General features: G+C 38.4%; 2 protein-coding genes and 1 pseudogene across 3 annotated transcripts in view; 2 read left to right on the top strand and 1 right to left on the bottom strand.

The window, feature by feature from the left end:
* kek3 (leucine-rich repeat, immunoglobulin-like domain-containing kekkon 3 protein) overlaps positions 1 to 20910 on the top strand; it is a 238020-nt gene that overhangs the window by 135893 nt on the left and 81217 nt on the right. The window contains exon 3 of the mRNA XM_086830990.1: positions 3066 to 3155. The gene's annotated coding sequence lies outside the window, so the exon portion shown is untranslated. The remainder of the gene's footprint in view (positions 1 to 3065; positions 3156 to 20910) is intronic.
* LOC110182351 (uncharacterized) lies at positions 5786 to 6547 on the top strand. Its single transcript, XM_020950391.2, has one exon. It carries the CDS (start codon positions 5786 to 5788, stop codon positions 6545 to 6547), a length of 762 nt encoding a protein of 253 aa, XP_020806050.1.
* On the bottom strand, positions 13329 to 14114 carry LOC110182382 (mitochondrial import inner membrane translocase subunit Tim17-B pseudogene; annotated as a pseudogene). Its single transcript, XR_015271235.1, has one exon. The product of XR_015271235.1 is annotated as a mitochondrial import inner membrane translocase subunit Tim17-B pseudogene (transcript).

Here is a 20910-nt window from a genome sequence, read left to right as displayed (position 1 = left end):
GAAAGATTAATATATGGAAGAGCTATGAACTATTTATGTTATATATTTTACGGGTATTAATTCTACATATTTTATAAATTAACTTTTTTAAGTCTATATACCTTTGCAGTTTGAAATTTAATTATGAATCAACTCGAAAATTAAAATTTATCAATATTTTTGTTTTTGCTAGATATCAAATTTTAAAATCTTATAACTAAGCCAAAAATGCATTAATTGCAATTCGGAAAGCTGTCCTATGTTAGTTTTTAATAGGTTAATAAATCTGCATACTCTATTTAATATTTATAAAAATGACAAATTTTGACATTTTAGTTGTCGTCAGTTTTGTCAAAGTAGCTACTTAAAAAATGTTGAAAAAATTAAAAACATATTTTTTCTGTGGAAGATGGCTAGATCGACTCGGCTGTTAATGCTGGTCAAGAATATATATAATTTATGGGGTCACAAATGACACCTTAACTGCTTTATAGGCTTTCGACTAAAATTATAATACGATTTTCTGAGTCGCAATTTAGCAATATTTTTATATGACAATTTTTCTATACACCAAATTTAAAAATCTCATAACTTAGCCAAAAATACATTAATTTCAATTCGGAAAGCTGTCTTATGTTAGTTTTTAATAGCTTAATAAATCTCCATATTCAGTTTAATTGTTTAGAAAATTTAAATTTTTCTCAAATTTTGAAAACCAATTCTTATCGTTTTTTTTGACATAAAACAATCGAAAAAATTTTCAAAATTTATTTTTCCATCGGATATGCCTAGATTGACTCAGCTGTTCATGCTGATCAAGAATATATATGATTTATAGGGTCAGAAATGACTCCTTCACTGCTTTATAAGCTGCTGACTAAAATTATAATATCATATTTTATCTATTTTCACGTCAATTTTTCCTAAAAATCAAATTTTAAAAAATTCATAACAAAGCCAAAAAAGCGTTTATTTTAATTTGGAAAGCTGTCCCGTGCGAGTTTTTATTACGTTAACAAATCTGTATAGTCAGAGAAAAATTTTTGTAAGTGGAAATGACTGAAATTATAATCCCATTCTTTGAGAAGGTATTTTTTATAGTTTAATGCCAATTTTTCCTAAAAATCAAATTGAAAACAACTCATCACTAAGCCAAAAATGCATTAATTTCAATTCAGACAGCTGGTCTATGTTAGTTTTTAATAGGTTAATAAATCTGCATACTCAGTTTTAAGTTTTAGAAAATTAAAATTTTTGTCGATTTTTTAAAATTGAAATCCCGCTATTTTTTATCAGCAAAAATCGAAAAAAATTTTAAAAAGTATTTTTCCACCGGAGATGTCTAGATCGACTCGGCTGTTCATGCTGATAAAGATGATATTTATAGGGTCGGAAATAACTACTTCACTGAGTTTTAAGCTTCTGACTTTTTACTTTTTACTCTGCCGGTGAACAAAATATACACTCATTCTTTCACCAAGTTTAAATTTATTTCCTACGGAAATTTAATTGTAATAAAATACAAGCATTTATTTTTGGCAAAACCTTTAAATGAATAATAAATATAAATCCAGACCGTAACCTGACAGTTATGTCTTAAATTGGTCTAATCTAACCCCGACATGCATTCACACTTTAAAGCCCCAAGGCCAGATGCCTCCGATCCATTGAATAACAATTTTCTAATTAACAGTAACTCATGACATCTCTCTGTCCTGCAGCGTCCCACCTCATCCTCATCCTCGTCCTCGTCCTCGTCCTGCCTAGGAACCTACCACAATGCCAAATAAATTCCAATTGTAATTGTCTCGGCCTTTTAAGAAATTAAGACAAAGAGCGAACATACTACACTCGGTTCGAAAGGACAGACAGGGCGGCAGGATGTTAAGAGTTCTGTTTGGTTTATGGGCTCAGGCAATACTTTCAATTTTAGGTTCTGGCCAATATTTATTGAGTTGTTCTCTGTTTTGTCCTGTGGGGAATACATTTAAGCCGAATCTGAATTTAGCATGAGAAAGACACAGGCCCAAGCACACTCGTTAAAATTGCATTTAAATCGATTTTAAGGGGGGAAAATATATGAATGATTAATGTAATTGGATTGAGATAGATTCTACTTAAAATCATCTTTAAAAAAATCCTCTAAAAATATGGTAGATTCTGCATATCTTCAATTTAAATAGCATGACGAGACCACATCAATTTCAATGGGTTTAATTTATGTACTCGAAACTGTTTACTTTTGCGAGCTGCCAAAATGGAAAATGACAAAACACGTTGGTACACAAAAGTATGTGCACGCCCCCTTGCATATGCATTGGGCGGTGGGTGGCGCAGTCCTTCGCCAACTTTGGTGGGGGATGAGTAATTGACTACGTGCGTATAAAGTTTGTGTTGGCATTTTAACCAGAGAAGCAGCAGCAGGAAAGTGCCTACCACAGGACTCGGGCCTGTCCTTGAGTGCGGTCAACTGAAGCGACTGTGTAGTGTAGTGTAGTGTAGTGTAGTGTGTTGTGTGTGTGCAATCATAAATATGCATCCTGTTGGCCATTTGTCATGGCTTGTTTTTTTTTGTTGCCCATCTTCATCTTGGATCCCGAAAGCTCCTTTCCAGAGCGCCATTTGATAAAGATTGATAAGGATAAGTGGGCAATCGGGAATCGAGAGGGGGTCATCGATGGATATATCCCTAAATATTCAGTTTTTCATTTCATATTCTATATATATTTTTTAGTTTTTTCTTTACAAATTACTGATGCGATTTTCGCGTGCAGATTGTTTGGCTCGCCACCTGAACTTTTTGTTTGCTTTTGCAGGAAAAACTACAATTTTTCTACTTTATATTTAGATTTTTCCATATATATATATATTACAGATATTTACCTTTAAAATTAAGTTATAATTTCTTTATTTATTTATTATAAGAGAACAATAAAGCTTTATTAAAAAAACAAAGCTGTAAATTTTTGTCTACTGTTTACTTCTATAAAAATAATTTGAAGTATATGTAAATTATTATTGACTTTTTTATCGATTTTATTTCATTTTTACTAATGTTTTTTTTTTGCCTTTTATTTTTCTTTCAGTATCCTCTTCAAAACTTCAACTTTTCCCGCGATTCCTGCTCACAAATACAATTTTAATGTTTCCGCTTACTTGGCAAAATATGTGGCAAGGTAAGAACACATTCGAGTTGTATTTTTCTTTATTCTTATATAGAATACTTATACACACACACACACACTTGTAAGTACAATCCCAAGCACGGGAAGTTGCATTTTGTGTGCTCCATAATCTGATAAAATGTTGCAAAAAAGTTTTCTCTCCACCCCCCGTCAAACTGGCGCAAAGAAGGGAATTTATGCAATGCGGAAAAATCCAAGTCCGAATCCTATTTGTAAACACTTGAAGCATGCAAATGGCAGCGTCTGAGTTATGCGCATACTTTTGATAGTCACTATATGTGAGTTTTAGTGTGAGTGTGTGTATAGCACACGCACAACAAGCAGATGCCTCAAGGGATAACAATAAGAATAGCATATCGAAAATGATATAATCGATGAGGATAATTGTTGACAAGAGAAAAGAAGGTGCTTTTAATTAGGAGTTGTTATAAGAATTAATATTAAATTAAAATTCAAAGTGCCAAATAATATATACAAATTAACGTATTATAATTTTGCTCTCTAACTCTTTAACTCTATCTCTCTGTCACACACACACACCCTCTCTCTCTCTCTCTCTCTTTCTCTATTTTGGTATGTCTATCCCTCTCTATGTATCTCTAGAGATGCCTCTTTCTCTCTCTCTCTCTGCCTAGCTCTTGAGGTATCTCTTACTCTCTCGCTCACACTTTCTCTGTTCTCTTCACTCGGGGACTATAAATAGAGGCGCGCTTGCGCCGCTGCCCTCAGTCTGTACGTGGCCTCCGTAAACATCTGTAGTGATCGTGGTAGTGAAAGTGATAGTAATATCGATAGTGATAGTAGTAGTGATAAAGGTAGTGCCCTTCTACTTCAAATATGTCATTTGACCATGGCATTACATCCGGATAACCACGGAGAAGCTCCCTTCGATGAAAACCTATATGAAATCAACAAGAATATAGCTATACCCTGGAAGGACTTAAGCAAAAGATGAACAAGGATAAAAGTGTGTCCTCTACTGCGGTAAGTCTAAACCATGATTTAGTAAACAACAAACACTTTAAAAAAAAACGATACATTTGTAAAACAGAATATATGTTGGGGGCAAACGAAAATTCTTACTTATAATGCATTTATTATTCAAGGAAAGTTTTCCAAATTAAGTTTGCCTTAGTTATAATCGATTTCAAGTTCGAACCCATGCTCCTTTGGTTTTCCCATTTTGTCTTCTCGAAATTAGCTTCCTTTCCTGTTAAACTTGGTTTCTCTAAGTTTTTAAGTTTTATTTTTTAGCCTGGTAATCCATTTCACTTAAACCAAACCTAAATCAATAAACAACCCATACGATTTCGATACACCTTGGCAGCCTCGTACGATGCAGAGTCTGTTCCCATGGACTCCCTTTCGTTTCAATTTTGATTTCCATCAACTTGGCGTCAGGACATCCCCTTGCAAAGTGCAAACAAATTAATCTTAACCCCGTTTGTGCCCGGGAGTGGATCGGCAATCTGTTACACGACACGGAGCGCAGTCAAACACTTCACTTCGGATGCTATTACTTAAGCACATGTTTTATAATAAGATTCCGGGACGATTTTTCATGGGCAAACGTGTCGCCCGGTTGGCTGCTCAGTTATGGATATATACGATGGCAGGATATACGCTTCGAGGCGATGGCAGTGAGTGCTTCGAAGGGCCAAGGACAATCAGTCATTCGCCCGGCAATGAGACGACGTATAAAGCTTGACTTTTGATCAAAAAGGGATACACTCGTCTTTGCCCTGCACACTTTCGATTCGCCACACACAAGCACACACTCACATACTCGTTAATCAATCACAGGACTCTTCATCCCCGGACAAGGAGCGATTTAATCAAGGAATTTACCGAGATTTTAGGCTGCAAATTTAAATGGCAGAGTGTCCTTTCGGCTGCCAAGGTAACCGCAAATTAAATTTGCTGACAAATGCTCCGAGGACAAGTGGAGGAAGGTCCTGGCTCGACCGCAGCTTTCTAATTAATTCCAGGGAGTGGAAGATGGGCTCGATAGAAACGGCATTCGAATTTGGTAGACGACGACACCTTAGCACCTGTCACCGGCTCATGCTAAATGTCCTGGCCCACAAAACTTTCGGCTCGAGTGGCTCCCCTTCTGGTTGGGCATCATTAAGTCCTGGGACTTGGGCTCCTTGTTAACATTTATGGTTATTGTTTTCTCCAGACGACGTGTGGGCGTGGTCCAAGCTAATTTCCTCAAATATGCAAGCAATTTACTGTTTCGAATTAAAATGTATCTGCCGGAGCAATACGCCGCCTGTTTATTTATTCGCCACATCGATTAGGCAGATGTTAGGGTGATGAAGATGATAACTTACTTAAGTTATATATAGCACTGGAATTTCAATTGTCTGGGAGAAAGGAACTATGTAGCAAGGACTAAGTACAGGACTTAAGAAGGCTGTTAATTTCTCTCAGGGAGTTAGGTCTTGTAATTAGCTTGAACTACTCGTTTTCAAGGGACATTTATTCCGAATAGTTCCATGTAGGATTATACTTTTATATATTTCTCTTATTATTTAAGCTTCAAATGTAATAGTATAAGCATTCTGTGCTTTCTACTTCAATGTTACAACCTGTGCTAATCTATTGATAACTCCAACATGAAGCTCCTGACGATTTCCATAATGCTGGCGATACTCCATATTCAATTCTACAGAATGGAACCGAACACTAAACAAGACTTGAAGAATGTGTCCCAGGTTAATAGTAGCTGTCACGCAGCATCCGAAAACGAAGACTCATGCAATTCCACAACGATGGGCAACAATACTCAAAGTAAGGCCACAAAAATAGCCAATGATGCTGCCGAGGAGGCCAAGTCCATTAATGAAGCCTTGGCAACCGCTGCCCAAAATGCATCCTATGAGGTGCAATTGCTGATGGCAGAGAGAGCAATGGCCGCCGCGAGTACTGCCAATTCCTTGATGGAGGCCAAGCAGGCGATTGTGTATAGATATGCAAAGGAAATCGAAGATGTCGAGATTTTGGTGGCCCAACTTAATGACTCCCTCAAGACCAGCCAGGCGAATGTCAAGGCCACTTGTGCCGCCCTCAAGATGGTTGATAATCATTCAGTTGCCATTCAAATTGCGATGGATCAAATAAAAAGCGGCCTTGAAGAACTCGACAGTCTCGCGGATCAGACTCAAGTAACTCTGGAGGAGCAGCAGAAAATGATGGCAAAGACCAAGGAGAAAGGCGAATGTCTGAGCAAAGAGTTTGCCGAGGTCAGTGCAGAATTCGATAGTATTAAGAATGCCACCTGTCGAGCTATTTCCGCTGCCTTGGAAGCCAAGATGAAGTCTCATACCCCATGTAAAGTGACTCCTTCTCCGAAAAACTGTAGCTGCCCGAAAGGATGATAGATTTTTGCTCAGGGAATCAATTTATATGATATTTACACAGGTTGTGTTTGTGAAAGAAACAAAATTTATTTTTCAAGTTCTTCGTGTTTTATAACCGATATACTCCTGAAGTCCTCAAGATGATTGATATATTTTTACCCACCGAACTCAGAAAACATTGTTTGTTTTGAAATCTTTTAAAATTAAAGTCTACCTAAAAAAATCAGAAACCTTTAAGTTTTTACTCTTAATAAATAAAGCTGACTTCAGTTTTCGAACATAATTAAGAATTGAGACGTGTTTGTCAATAAGAGAACATTAAGAATGCCTTTATACGGAATAAGCTCTCAGAACCCTCCATAATCATGCCTAATTAGACTCTCAGCCGGATTTAATTGAATCAAATAACTTTGATATGCCAGATATTTATTAAATGCGAGTATCTGTGGAGCAACGCATTTAAATTAAGAGCATCGTGTCACGTGGCGTATGCGTAATTTGATTATTAATTAAATTTGCCCAGCCCAGGAGCCAACGAAATGCGGCACTTAAACGGAGGCCAATCGAATTAGGCCGAGAGAGCAGGCTGCAGGATGTGGAGAGAACCTCCTACTCGGATGCCGGATGCTGCCACAAAAACAATGACCCGTGTTTAATGACAGCCACGAAGGACAATGCCGGTCAGATCCTAACCAGAGTCCAGGATCTCCAAGCCCCCCCTCCTGTCCAAGGAGTAATGGGAAGTAAACAAATCAAATAAGATTTATTATGTGACACGCATAAAACGAGGACAATCGCATGGCTTAACGAGCGGGGACACCATGTGAGCGAGAGGGTTTGACCAGGAAGGTCCTTTGGCCTGGCAGGACAATGAGATGCTCCCAATGCCGGGACTATTAAATCAATTGAGTGTAAGATGGCACGCACGAGACTCCGGCCACAGCCTCCGTCATTCCATCTGCAGCCAATTCCCGGAAATGGTTTCTAATTAACGCGCCTCATTTACCACACGCCTCGTCTGCCACTCGGAGAAATGGCAAAGATCGATTTGGTCGGGTGACAAGGACAGTTCAAAGTTTTAAAGGACATTGGAAAATAATATTATTTAAGAGCTGGGAACTTAATTTTCTAATAATTAAACAAACCTTTTGCATGAGAAGCAAAGAACTGCTGTTATAGAAAGTTTATAATTTATAAAATGTGAACTAATTCTTCAAGTACTTTTTCATTTTTCATATTTCACACTTCCCTAAAATATATAACCAAAGCAACTTTAATTATTTCTAATTTTTTCCAGTGCTCCCATTTCCCATTTCTTTCAATGAGATTTCCAAACTGAATTCGATATCAATCAAGTTACTAAAGTGTCCTCAATCTTGTCGAGTTCGTTAAACATTGATCCCTGCAACAAGGACAACAATGACAACAACAACAAATAGCGACAGGATTATGGGGCAATTATGTGCAAGTGCTTAGCGCATTTCCCAGCTAATTAGCCATTTTGCGGACAACATGAACTGCTGCATTTCGGGTGTCCACTGCCAATTGAATTCACAATTGAATGCCCAGCGGGCATCGATGATGCCTCCACACGTTGACCTGGTTGCCATCCGAAATGGAAATGGTTGGTAAAATGGGGTGGAAAGTGCACCCTTAAGCCATGCACATCGACAGATGACGATGATACAGAGAGAAGGTAGGGAAGGGAGCACCACCTGGTAGGCAATCGTTCCTCCTGCCCATGCCCTTAACCCATCCAGCTTCCCTCCCCATTGCACGCTTCGAGCTGTTTTAATAGTCCTTTTTGGCTGAACGAGTGTTCCTCCCATTGTGAAATCGACAATAGTTTGCACTGGACATGGAGAGGAATGACTGAATATTGTAAGCTCATTTCGGGGGGCTATGGCAACATGTGTTCCAGCTGCAGCTGTTGCTTCTTTAAGGTCAAAATTGATAACTAAAAGAATTCTTAAAAAGACAAATCAGAGTCAGAGAAGGAGAACTATTTATTATGTTAATAATCTATCAACTTTGTGTTTAAATTGCACTCTTACTTCTATAAATGGTTATAAAGCGCTTTAAAAAATTTGTAGTACAGCGATTTCCCAGAGTTTTTCTTTCTTTATCCAAGCAGAATGAGAAGCTAGTCTCTTCTCAAAGGAAAATCATGGGAAAGCGTTGGGCAACGAGTGCAGCTGGCAGCGACAACTGGCGGAAGTAATAGCAACATAATCGATTTGATGCTGCCTTTTCCCTTATCCTGGCTGCAGTTTGCAGACGGATGAGAAATGCGACAGCGGATGTGGATTTGGATTGTGAGGTTGGATTTGGTTTCGGATGAGGATGAGGTTGAGGATGAGGATGAGGATACGGATACGGATGCTTGCTGCCATTGGCAGGAAGTAATTTTCCAAGACTCGCAAATCTGTGAAATATTCAATGTTACTTATGACACAAAGGCGCTAGATTTGGTTATTGCTGAATGAAACATAAGCTTACCTCTCCACTCTGGAATCTTGTATGAAAATGAAAACTTTTATTAAGCATAATTCGTAATTAGGAGAGTGGCACTTGTCTAGACGTTTTTTGTGACTTTTACGGGTCACATGTGTGCCCTCGTACATTGTATGACAGACAACCAAAGCTGACACAAATCCGGCCAACTCGAAAGTCAAACGAAACTGCGACTCCTGCCAACGTTGCCAGCCAGGATGACAGCCAAGTGAATGGCAACTGAAACTAACAGCGAAGAAAATGCTAAAAAATTGCTATATTGCAGCAAGCTGCTATCATTTGTTGATGTTGCCATCGCCATCGTCATCGCAGTGTAGTGTCATTATTTGCCATAATACCCGCGATGTTGCCGTCATCAGTTTTGTCGCATTTTTGTTTAAGCACAAAAATCATATTTTATATGCCACAGAACGACCCAGTTGGCCAAGAGAAAAAGCCAGAGAGTTAGAGAGGAGAAAGTGTCTTTATGCAAACTAAAGAAACTATTTATAAAATAGAGAATATTTAGGAGTTTCTTATAAAAGTTTTTATTAAATTGAAAGATTAATAATTAAGAAATACAAAGGATTATATATAATATTTCCTTTTTAGTTGAATGCAATTAATTCTCTTAAGCATTAAACATTTTCTAAAATAAATAGTTTTTAATTTTTAACAGGATTTCCATAAACCAAGGACTCGTTGAAGCCCTTGCTCTGCATTTTGCCCATCACTGACAAGGACATTAACACGATTTCGTTCACCTGCTGCTTTTCCTCTGTGCGCACTCTGCACTCTCCTTTGCTCGTCCGACTGCCACTTTTACATTTTAACATAATCATAAATTTTTATGCGGCGCGCCGTCTGCAAGGAATGCTCCTGCTCCTGTGATCCTGCGCTCCTGTGCTCCTGTCCCGTTGCCCCTCCATTTCTGCCTTGTAGTTACAGTTGCCTAGTTTCGATAGTTGGCCCCTGGCTGGGCACCTTGTGGTGATGGTACTGAGAAGGACCTTCGTCCCGGCCGCTTACTTGTTGCTCTCGCACTCAACAAATTGTTTTCCCCCTCCCGGCTCTTACCAACCAGCTTGACTTTCCTCGGTCCTCGACTTTGCTTTCGGGGGTAATCGTAATCGTATTTTGCTCCTTCAAGTGTTTCCCTTGAGCTGTTTCCGTTTCTAATACATTTCCCCCTGCGTCCTGGCTCTGGGAAAGCCAAAAGTCTGAGCCAGAGTCAGAGGCAAAGGCGGAGCACGTTCCGCGTTGGCAGGTACAAAGTGGCGTATACGTAATGTCTTCATTTCCATTGTGAGGCACTGGAGTTGCGTGCGGCAATTTATTGAATGTTTATGCCAAGGCGGTAGAATTCGGATTTCTGTTTGGGTATTTGGGTAAAAATATGCAGGGATCGATTTTAGGTGTTTTTGAGCAGTGTCAAATTGAATAGTTTTATATTTAAAAAAGTTTCTAGTAAAAACAGAAGCTTTTTAAATAGAATAAGTCCCTTATGCTTGGTTTTGTTTATGTCTTCTATAAGTTTAAAGCATATATAATTAAGAGCTAAATATTGTATTAAAATAAAATATAAGTAATTACTTAAAAGCAATTATTTAAACAGAAAATCCATAAAAGATAAGATGCACGAGTCAAAAACCAACTGAATTAAAATATAATTCTAGTTAAGCTAAGTAAATAAATTATGAGTTAAAGGCCAACGCAGACTGTGCTTGGTAATTTAATATTTTTATTTACTATTTAACATTCCATTGTATGATAAGGTTAAAAAATATAAATTATATGGTCATAAAGACTAACTTGGTATTAAAAACCATTATTTTATTATTATTTTATTACATATCTAAGGTTACCCAACTCTTCTGGATTATTTCTCCAATTGATAATTTAACACAACTCTCTTTCTATGTAATGTTATGTATATGGCGTTGGGTTTATGCCTAAAATCCATTCAGTACTTGGTTTCCGCAGATTACTAATTAAATATTCCATTCAATAGTTATTCAATTTAATTTTTTGCACGTTTCACAATAATAATTTGCCAGTTTGCTGGCAATTTTGAATTTTCAAATTAAACTCTGAGCGCGTTTTTTTTTCCCCACTCACAGCATATCAATGCCTTTGATTTGATTTCGGTGTAAATAATTTGGAATTATATTTAGTATAATTTTATAGTAATTGATATTTCTGTTTGACTGTGACTGCGATTCTCATTTGGCTTCGTGAAAAACCAATTAAGCAGCGAGTACGCATGGAACATAAATACAAATCGGTTTATATTTGATAACCCAATTAAATAATTATGTAAATGCATGCGTAAATATTTTGTAATTGCATTTTTTGGGAGGGGGGAGGGTAGGACCCTAGAATTTAAGAGTTTTAGGTCCTGCCAGTCCTGTGCTGTCCTTTTTCGCTCGTTTGACTGCGGTAATTGCCACAAGCGGCCAACTGGCTGTTTGTTTTCGACAATTGCAAAAGAGTCTGGCCAACTTTTGCGGCCAGCTCAACTTTTATGCTGGCTCTGTGGCACTGCCGCCAGCGCCAAGCGAATACATTTTGCGTTTAATTCAAAAATTCTATAAATTGTGTAGCATTTATAAATTGTGTTAAAAGTTGTGCCCAATCCCGGGGACTTTTCGCAATTCACATGCTTCGCACGTAGCGACAACTGGGGAGGGACTAACCTGCCACTGTCGCTGATTTCTGGTAGAGAATGTTTCTGTTACACGTGCATTTAGGTGGCAAATGTGATTCCAGGAAACAGATTCACCAGAAAATGCACTAAAAATATTAACGGATTTAATGGGATTTTGTGCGAAATGTTTTCTGTCTAAAGATTGTTAAATATAAAGACATACTTACTGGATTAAAGTTTAGAAATATCAACCGTGTGATAATTATAATCTAATAATATTTTGTAATATATATTTACTCAACACTAAGTCCCATTTCTCCATTTTCCATAAGATTTCCAACTCCAGAACATCTTCTACCCTCACTCTTATCTCTCAGCAAACCCGACCTCTTACATATCCACAGCGTTAACTATCCCTGCTTTGCATTCTGAAAGCGTTTAGCAATTATTTCATTTCAAGAAGGGGGAAACTGAAAACTTTCATGAAATGATTTCGAGTGCATTAAATCGGCTGGCTTGCAACAAATGCGACTAATTAAAATGTGGACAGGGCGTGGCGGAGCCTTGAAACTTTTCCGTGTCTGCCGAAACTCAACTTGCGTTGAATTATGACGTTGTTTGACTGGTGAACACGGGACAGGGATCCCCAGAGGTCCTGGCTCCCTAAATGATGGGCAGACACCTCTGGCGGCTGGTAAGCCACTTGCCACTTGCCACTTGCCACTTGCCACTTGCCACTTGCTACTTGCTACTTTCCACCTGGCAAGTTGCGAGTTTCGACTCAAGCGTTTCGCGCAATTTGCTAAAATAATTATCCCTTTTTTGGCTGAAATTCAAAAGCTACAACACTGAAACTTTTAGTTGCCAAAAACTTTAAACGAATTAAGCAGCGCCAGACGTTAGAGAATGCTGAGGAAATGTTGTTGGGAAATCGTAGAAAAGATTCAAGATGTTTGGAGAAGGGAAATCTTGCAGACAATATAAATTAATATTATTTAAAATAAGAAAATAGGAAGAAGACTAAATCTATCTTTAAACTAATGTTTGCTATATAGCTGCTCACATGTTGTAATTAAATTTGTCTTGCTGACTGCTTCCTCTATTGATTTAGCCACCGCGGTGAAATGTTTACTAATTTCCGGCTTAAAACCATTAGAAAACTTTGGAAACTCAAACCACTGGAGCATCCATTCATTAGGAGAAGGAAAACTCTTGCGACTGTCGACATCCGACTCTCCTTTCGAGAGCGGATTGAAAATGAATTAGTCGACGAGCCGTACCAAGTGTGGCCTAATCAAATGTGTTGCTTTGAGCCATGAAAGTTTTGGCCACTTATAATTGCAGTTGCACATTTTCCAAGGAAATGCGATTTTAAGCGGCGTTGACATCGATTTATGCGCTTCAGTTTCCACTTGGCCACAGCATCTCTGGACAGAATTTATAGTTGGTAACTTTGCTTCTGGTGGTCTGGCATCAGCTGGTTCATCTCTTTACTCCGTTGTATTTCTGGTCCTGGTCTGGTCTGTTCTGATCTGGTTTGGTTTGGGAAAACACAACCGAGCAAGTGCAAGTGAAAAATTAAATAACAACTTGACCAAGCCGAAACAGGAAGATGGGTACAAGTCCCAGGAAATTTGCTACAAAAGTCTTCCTATGAATACTCTTTAAACTTGTATTTATATATATCTATTAGTATTTTTTTTTTTTATTTTTGTCATGTTTATGAAAACTAATATTAGTCATAAAACTCAACAACAACGTGAATTTAGTTGGTGGCTTTGGCCTGAGAAGCACCGGCGAAATCAAAGTCTGGCGAAGAGTCCATGGTTGTTGGCGATGGATTCCGGAAATGATCTGCCGAAAGGCGGGTAAACAGGATACCCACGCTTTCGATCAGACCGAGTAGTGTGCCTCCGATAATGGCACTTCCGGCCATGGCAGCCACTCCTTTTCTGGCTGACAGGACACCTCCGGTAACAGCTCCACTTATGATTGAGTTCCAGGGATCCTCTTTTTGTCGCATATAAACCAGACTGCAATCCACGACGCTAAAGATGGCACCCCAAGCTGCAAAATTTCCAGCAATCACCGGTGATTTGGCCTTCACGGCAGCCAGGCTACCGGCAAAACGTCTTTTGAATCCTTGGGGAGCATTGCGGAATCCCTTCAAGGACTGGAAGATCCCGCCACCGATGCAACCCATGGCGAAAGCTCCACCGCAGTCGTCGACAATGCGATAGGGACACGGCTCTCGGGAGTAGTCCTCCATCTTGCGGAATGATCTTTGGCCGAAATGGTAGTCGAAAAACTGAAACTAATTTTATTGAAATTTATTTTATTACGTGGTCTATGTTTGAGGTTGTTTGAGGACGAAGTGATATTTGTATTTTCCTAGTCCCGGAGAGATGTCAAATCTCAGATCTCGAATGTCAGCCAGTCTGTGGGCATAGCTTACTGGGTTAAGGAGATTTTGAAATATAGAAATATATATCAAATCAAATGGGAGAAAGTGTATTCTAAAGTCTTGCTGCTCTCCTGAGTAAAGGAGACAAACATTTGGATCTCTTCAGACTACTATCTCCTGGAGTACACACAGAGACGAAGGAAGGCAGGACGATGGCTGCCTCGGAAAAGCAAACAAACTTCAAGTGCGAGCTGGTCAATAGTCTGAAATAACAGCAAGACAATAACACTGGCAATAACTCGGAGCACTCGAAAAGGGCCAAGAGTGTTGGTCAAGTGCCTGGCAGCTGCCCCCGAGGACTCTTAATTAATTTTTATGAATTGCATGAAATTTGACATGCCATGTCTTGGAAATTCGTTTTCTTTTTTTTGGGCAAGTCTGTGCCGCAAGGACTAAAACAAAGACTGTGGATCCTTGACTGGTTGAGAGGCAATTGCCATGAAGATGACAAAGTACTGGAGGTTGCATTTGAATTGTTTGCTTCAGGGACTCCCTGCTGGACTTGCAGAATGGCAAATAAATGATGGCCCAGGCAAATTGGTCAGGATACGCGAGGGACCCTGATGCATTTAAAGGATAACTTGGAATAATAGGAGGCTTCAGAGTTTGTGTCTTTTAGAGTAGTGTAAGTGCGAAGTATGTATTAAAATTATTTAAATAAATAGGGATTTAAATACTAATCTTCTTAATTATATATTTGTTAACAAAGGGTATTATAACTTAAGTCAGAAGCTTGAAAACCAGTAAAGGAGTCATTTCCGACCCTATAAATCATATATATTCTTGATCAGCATGAACAGCCGAGTTGATCTAGCTACTTTAGGAAGAAAAAAAAATTTCAAAATTTTTTCAAAAATTTTTAGGGCTTAAAACTGATAAAGATTTGAATAAAAATCTTATTTTTTTTAGGTTTTTAATTAAGTATGCAGTTTTAAAGATATAACAAAATCTGACATAGAACTGCTTTCCGAATTAAAATTAATCTATTTTTGGCTTAGTTATGACCTTTTAAAAATGACAAATTTGTATGAAAAATTATTCATTGAAAAATATTGATACATTTTGATTCTATGAATTCTAATACTTAAAGTTATGATTGATTTTCAAAACCAGAATAAATTGAATTACATCTTTTTTTTAAAAATTCATTTTTTGATGGTTATAAAGATTTATTTTCTAAGTTCCTAAACTAATATTTGTAGCTTTGCCTTGTTTAGTTCTTATAGTTTATTCTTTAAACTCATTTTAAATGAAATCTTAAACCATATAAGATTTCAGGGCTCGTTATTGGCATCTTATTTGAAATTAACTAAAAGATACCTTATTGTCCGGTTGCCAGTTCAATTCCATCTTGATTGAAAGTCCAGGTGACCGGAAGAATTAACTAAATTGTGTGTGGCAAGTGGACTGTCCACGGCTCCAGTTGGCTTCGATGGTGCGATAAATCCTTTGCTGTTCCACATTCCTTTCAATCCTTCGAGTACAGGTCAAAGTGCGATATGTTACGATCTGATGCAAGATCCAGCCGGTTAGGATGTAATTATGTGAGGTATATATCCTATACCTATCTGAACCCTATCTGGTTCAGGTGAAATGGGAGTTACGCCCCCCTTTGGGTGAGTAACAATAAATTATTTCATTGCTGACCGCAAACAACCACCGCACTCTCACGTTCGCCATTAAGTGCGGCGTAAAAATAGCTTGAAATATGTAATTTTCCGGCTCAATTACGGCTCCGAATGCGATGCCGCAGCCAAGATGCATGTCCGTTGATAAGAGCACTCTGCCGCGGAGTGGACTTGCCACTGGACACCAACCGCGAGTGCTGCGGTGCGATGTGGCAGTCGGATAGAGTCCGTAATTTGTAGTAAATCTCTGACACTCGGAATAGATCCCACACACACACACACACACCCACACACACACCGGGGCACACACACATATTGCGACAGTTGCTTTTTTGGGGCATGAATGAATTTTGAAAAATTCATTTGCTGCGTGCCGCATTTTAATAAGTTCGGTCTAAGGAATCCAATTTTGTTCAAGCAAATAAACGGAACATTTAATATTGAAATTGTGTGTGTGCAACCAGCATTAAATAAATATATATATATGTCACAGAACCTCTCATTTATATCGTAAAAAATAAAATCAATGCAGTGGCAAGGATATGAACGTGGTCCTGGGTTAAGCAACTCTCGAGTTGGGTAAAAATGCTGGCAGACGGGTAAAATTTTAAACATCGCACGTGGCCATAAAAAGCAGGAACCAGGAACCAGTAGGAAAACGGAAGTTGGTCTGGGAAGTGGAACTGCATTTTAGCGCCATATTTTATGCACACTTAGAGTCACACACAGGACTCTCGTTCCGAGGACACCGAGTGCTGCAGTGTCAAAGGCAATGCAGGCAAAGATAAAGAACCAAAGCAGCGAAAGGAGCATCAAAAACAAAAGGTTAAAGGTCTAGCACAGCTAAGAGAACACCGAGAATTAAAGAGAATAAATATATATATACAGAACATATCTGGAATTGTGTTAAGCAAATACCAGGAGTCGCAAATAAAATGCACAACACTTGCCTCTTTCTCTCGCCGGACAACAGTGCGTATAATGAATATTAATAAATTCCCCGCTGAATTAATTCCACCCCCTCCATTTGGCGGCATCTAAAGCCCCGCCTAATTGAATTTTAATTAATTAACAATGTTCCAAGTGTTGGAATATTGGCTGCCATCTGCTGGGATGGCCAAAAGTAACAGGCACCGGCGATGAATTTCCCTTGGACTTTGCAACACATTGCCGAAAATTTCGAAATTTTGCTGTGGCCTACTGTAATTGCTGTTCAATATGCCACATCATTTTCGCCTCATTAATCACATTGGGCGGGCCATTTTCATTAGACACCAATCATGGCGGAAGGCAAAATGGAAATATATATTTTATGCATTGTATTAGAGTCCAGAAAAGTGATTAGAAGGCAGCTGGAAAACAAGGTTTTACTTTGAATGGAAGTTTAGTATTTAGCAAGACTTGGGCTATAATTAAATGATTTATGAGTTTATATGAAATTGATTAAACAATTGATATGACTTATTAGGTTTTGAACTGATAAAACTTTAAATAAGCGTCTTTATTTATGAATATTACTCTGTGACATTAGTCTATCTTTCTGGTTTATTTAGCTTGATTTTTGGTTCGATAAATTGTGTGTAAATATTTATTTAATAAGAATAATTATTTAACATAAAATGGCTTTCATATATACTAGAAGTAGCAATAGATTCTTCAATCTTTCTATTTTCAGAAACAATCCCTCCTTTTGTCTTTAAACTCGACATCCTGTTTTCTGGCTTACGGGCGTTTTCTCACTTTTGCCTGGATAAGTCGCTGCCAACATTGGCCATTCAATTGGAAAGTTGTATGGAAATGTGTCCAAAAATTGCTCTTTTCCTACCAACTTCGGTGGCATGTGAGGCACGTTCGCGAGATGTCGCTTTTGGCCATTTCGTTGCCATTCCGCTGCCATTTTTGTTTGGCTGCTGACAATTATCGATCAGTCCAGTCGGCAGCAGCAGGATAGCAGGATAGCAGGATACCAGGATACAGAAAGGATAAGAGCAATGGGAGTTGGAGTTGGAGTGGGTGTGGGTGTGGAAATGGAAATGCCATGGTACGGGGGGAATCACGCACAATAGGCGAGCTTAAATGGGCCAACGCATCCTTGGCCTCATTTGCATAAATGACGCGAACATCCCGCATGTTGTTGTTGCGCGAAAATGCACAGGGGGGAAAAGTCCTGAACGAGGCATTTATATGTGCATATGTAGCGAGAAAACGTACACCAAAAGGAATTCTTAACATGTAGTAATTTATAATTTAAAAAGAAATAAACAGGGATTTACTTTATTAACTGTTTACTTGAAATTTCCAAGATTTTATAAGCTTAAAAGAAGTTAACATTTAAATAATGGCATGAAATATTTATAGTTCTTATTAGTACCTTTAGAATCTTACAATACAATTATTTGTGGTATTAAAAACTAATATTTTCCATTTAAAAAATATATATTTTAAGGGTTCTGCTAAAAGGGAAAAGTGAGGGATTCTTTTTAATTTCCTCTCTTTTTTCTCAGTGCACAGGAAGGGAGTGGCGAAAAAAAAAGAAACGCAGCCATCAATGGCCGGCGCTAAGGGTCCATTTTGCCCGATTGCTGCAACAATTGTTGCATTAAGAGTCCTTCAACAAACGGTGGACCCACAATTTGCGGGAAAATTGTGTGAAAAGTTTTGCCATTTCCATGGGTTAAAAGCCTAAATCAAGGCCTGCGAAATGAAATGTCTTCATTAAATTAAGCTGGCACCCAAAATTAAAATGCTGCGCTGACGAGAAATGTCTTTTTGCGAGCGCGGAGCAAGAAATATTAGTTCTGGCCCTGAGAGAGAGTCTTTCGGTCTGTGTAATTGCCAAGTGTTTTATTGCCAAATTTCGGAGCACTAAGTCGCCTCTAACGTCTAACGTCGAACATTTGTCAAGGACCCTGGGCACCCGCTGCCTCCTTGTCGTGATCATAAATTTCCTGAGTCCTGTGTCCGTGCTCAGAGGCTGTGGGCCAAATTAAATTACATTTAATTACTAGGGCGCCGGCTCATAACTTTGGCCAGTGCCCGAGCATGCCTTCCGCTGATAAAGTCCTTGCTCGGTCCATATGTCCTGTCGGTCTGTCATCATTGCACAAAATGCCTTGGTATGCAAGGACCCTTGAGGATATTGGGAATACGAATGGGAAAATGCAGCTGTGCAGCTGCAGCTGCATCTGCAACCGAGTTGGCCCAATCACTTTTCGGCCAGCACAAGTGGCCACTTTTTGGAGAGGTCCTGCTGCCTGCTCCTGACAGCTTGAAAATATTTTCGTTGACTCTCAAGTGGCGACAGCCGGCTAAGACAGAGATGAGATGTGTCCTCGACCAGGACGAGCCAAGATGAGATAAGTTAGCCCAGGATAAGAGTTTAAAACTGCAGCCGATGGCTAATACAAATGCCGGGCATATATTTTCCCTTTTCTGGCCAACACTTGAGGTTCAAGTGTGTGCTTTACAAAATAAATAAAGGCTTGAATGTAGGAAAAGGAATTCTAGCTAATAATTCATTTAAGAAAAAGAAATGCACAAAATAATGTTAACATTAATTTCATTAAAAACTTAGAGCTAAATTTTAGGACTGACCTCATTAGCATTTCGCCTAAATTGTAAATAATTCAGATAGTTAAATTGAAAACCATTTTTTTCACATCGAATTTCCAAAAGCAAACCAAAAAATAACCCTGTAACCTTAATTTTGTTCGTAAAAAAAACTCTGCACAACTTTCGTTTTTTAAAATACAGCAGCTTTTCCCTTTTTGGAAAATCGAAAACTATTTGGACCCCCTCCATCGGTTATGGTAGAGTTAACTTTCCAGAATCATTACTCGCAGCCAGAAGTTGCAGTCAACTTTCTAATTACCTCGACTCCACTGCAAAATTTCCGCAAAAGCCTTTGTTTCTATTTGGCTTTGGCCAAAACAGAAGAAGCCCAGCAAAGTTGGCCAATTTCTGGGCCAGCCCAGCCCAGCCCAGCCACTCGATACCCAAATGGATGTTAAATACCGAGGCTATGAAAAATAAATCAGAGTGCAGGTGCAAGTTTTCCTTACTATTTCGTAGAGCTTGGCCTCAATTAATATCAAGTAGAGAGGGTCGAAAGTTTTTCCCGTTTTGTTAGTTTTTAAATAATTTTCACAGATTTTAATTGAACTCGGACTGGGTTTTAAAGCGGCTTTCTTTTTGCCAGAAATGTTGCCAGCTGCGATCCGCGCTTCAGTCGACCGATTTGCAGTAAATAACTTTCGCCGGCTTCGTCCTTTTTATTTTTCCCGGCTCGTTGATGTGTGCGGCTGACCGCAGCATGTGGCTCGTACTCGTCCTTTTTCCTTTCTCCTCTTTCTTTTTTTTATATGTATATGCCCCGCACACACACGCATATAAATAACAAAGGGAAAAGGAAAAACAACCAATGGCCCAAAAGGCAGCAAGTGTAACTAATATATCAGAGCAGAGCACTCTGGAAAAAAAGAGAAAATATAAAAACAAATATGCGCAATCCATCTACATATGTAAAGTGGTTGAAACAATAATAACATTTGCCATAGGCTCGCGGGAAAAAAAATTCCTACATGGAGTAGATTAACCTTGATAGGCCTGGAAACCATTGGAAACCATTTTCAGAGCTTCACAAAGAAGGGTTTTAAGCTCTAAAAGGAGTGAATATAAAGAGTATTATTTGTTGTCAATAAATTAATTAAATAATTAATTAAAGAGAGGAAAAGCAAATATATATTCTTTAATTTTCAGTATTAAAATTGTTTATAAAACATATTACATGTCCTGCAATTAGATAATGTTTATTTTCTGTCAGTGTTTTGAATAGTCTACTATAATTATGGTATTAATCCCATTGCGGTTTTTGGGCTTCAGTTAGCCTCATATATATTTTCAACCAGTTGTAAATACCAATATTGATTTAACTTTAAATATGTTTGTCTGCGATTGAACTGAACATTGATTGAAGTCAACACGGCTGTGGCGTTGCAAATGTCTGATACAAATATTTGCGCTTTTTTCAATGGCAATTATTATTAAACTTAATCAAATGAAAACCGCGCCCTGAACCTCAATTAACTCAGCTATAAAAATCATTTTGCGGTCATTTGCCGTTTGGCAAAACAATGCAAAAATGGAGATG

Source organism: Drosophila serrata, unplaced genomic scaffold (genome assembly GCF_035046125.1).
Source record: "Drosophila serrata isolate PLE 108 unplaced genomic scaffold, ASM3504612v1 contig_240, whole genome shotgun sequence".
Taxonomy (NCBI): Eukaryota; Metazoa; Arthropoda; class Insecta; order Diptera; family Drosophilidae; genus Drosophila; species Drosophila serrata.
Note: the sequence above shows the minus strand (reverse complement) of the source record. Positions and strands in the feature narration are given on the sequence as shown.

Excerpts from the sequence above, each read along its gene's own strand:
- LOC110182351 (XM_020950391.2), top strand. The coding sequence starts at position 5,786 with ATGAAGCTCCTGACGATTTCCATAATGCTGGCGATACTCCATATTCAA.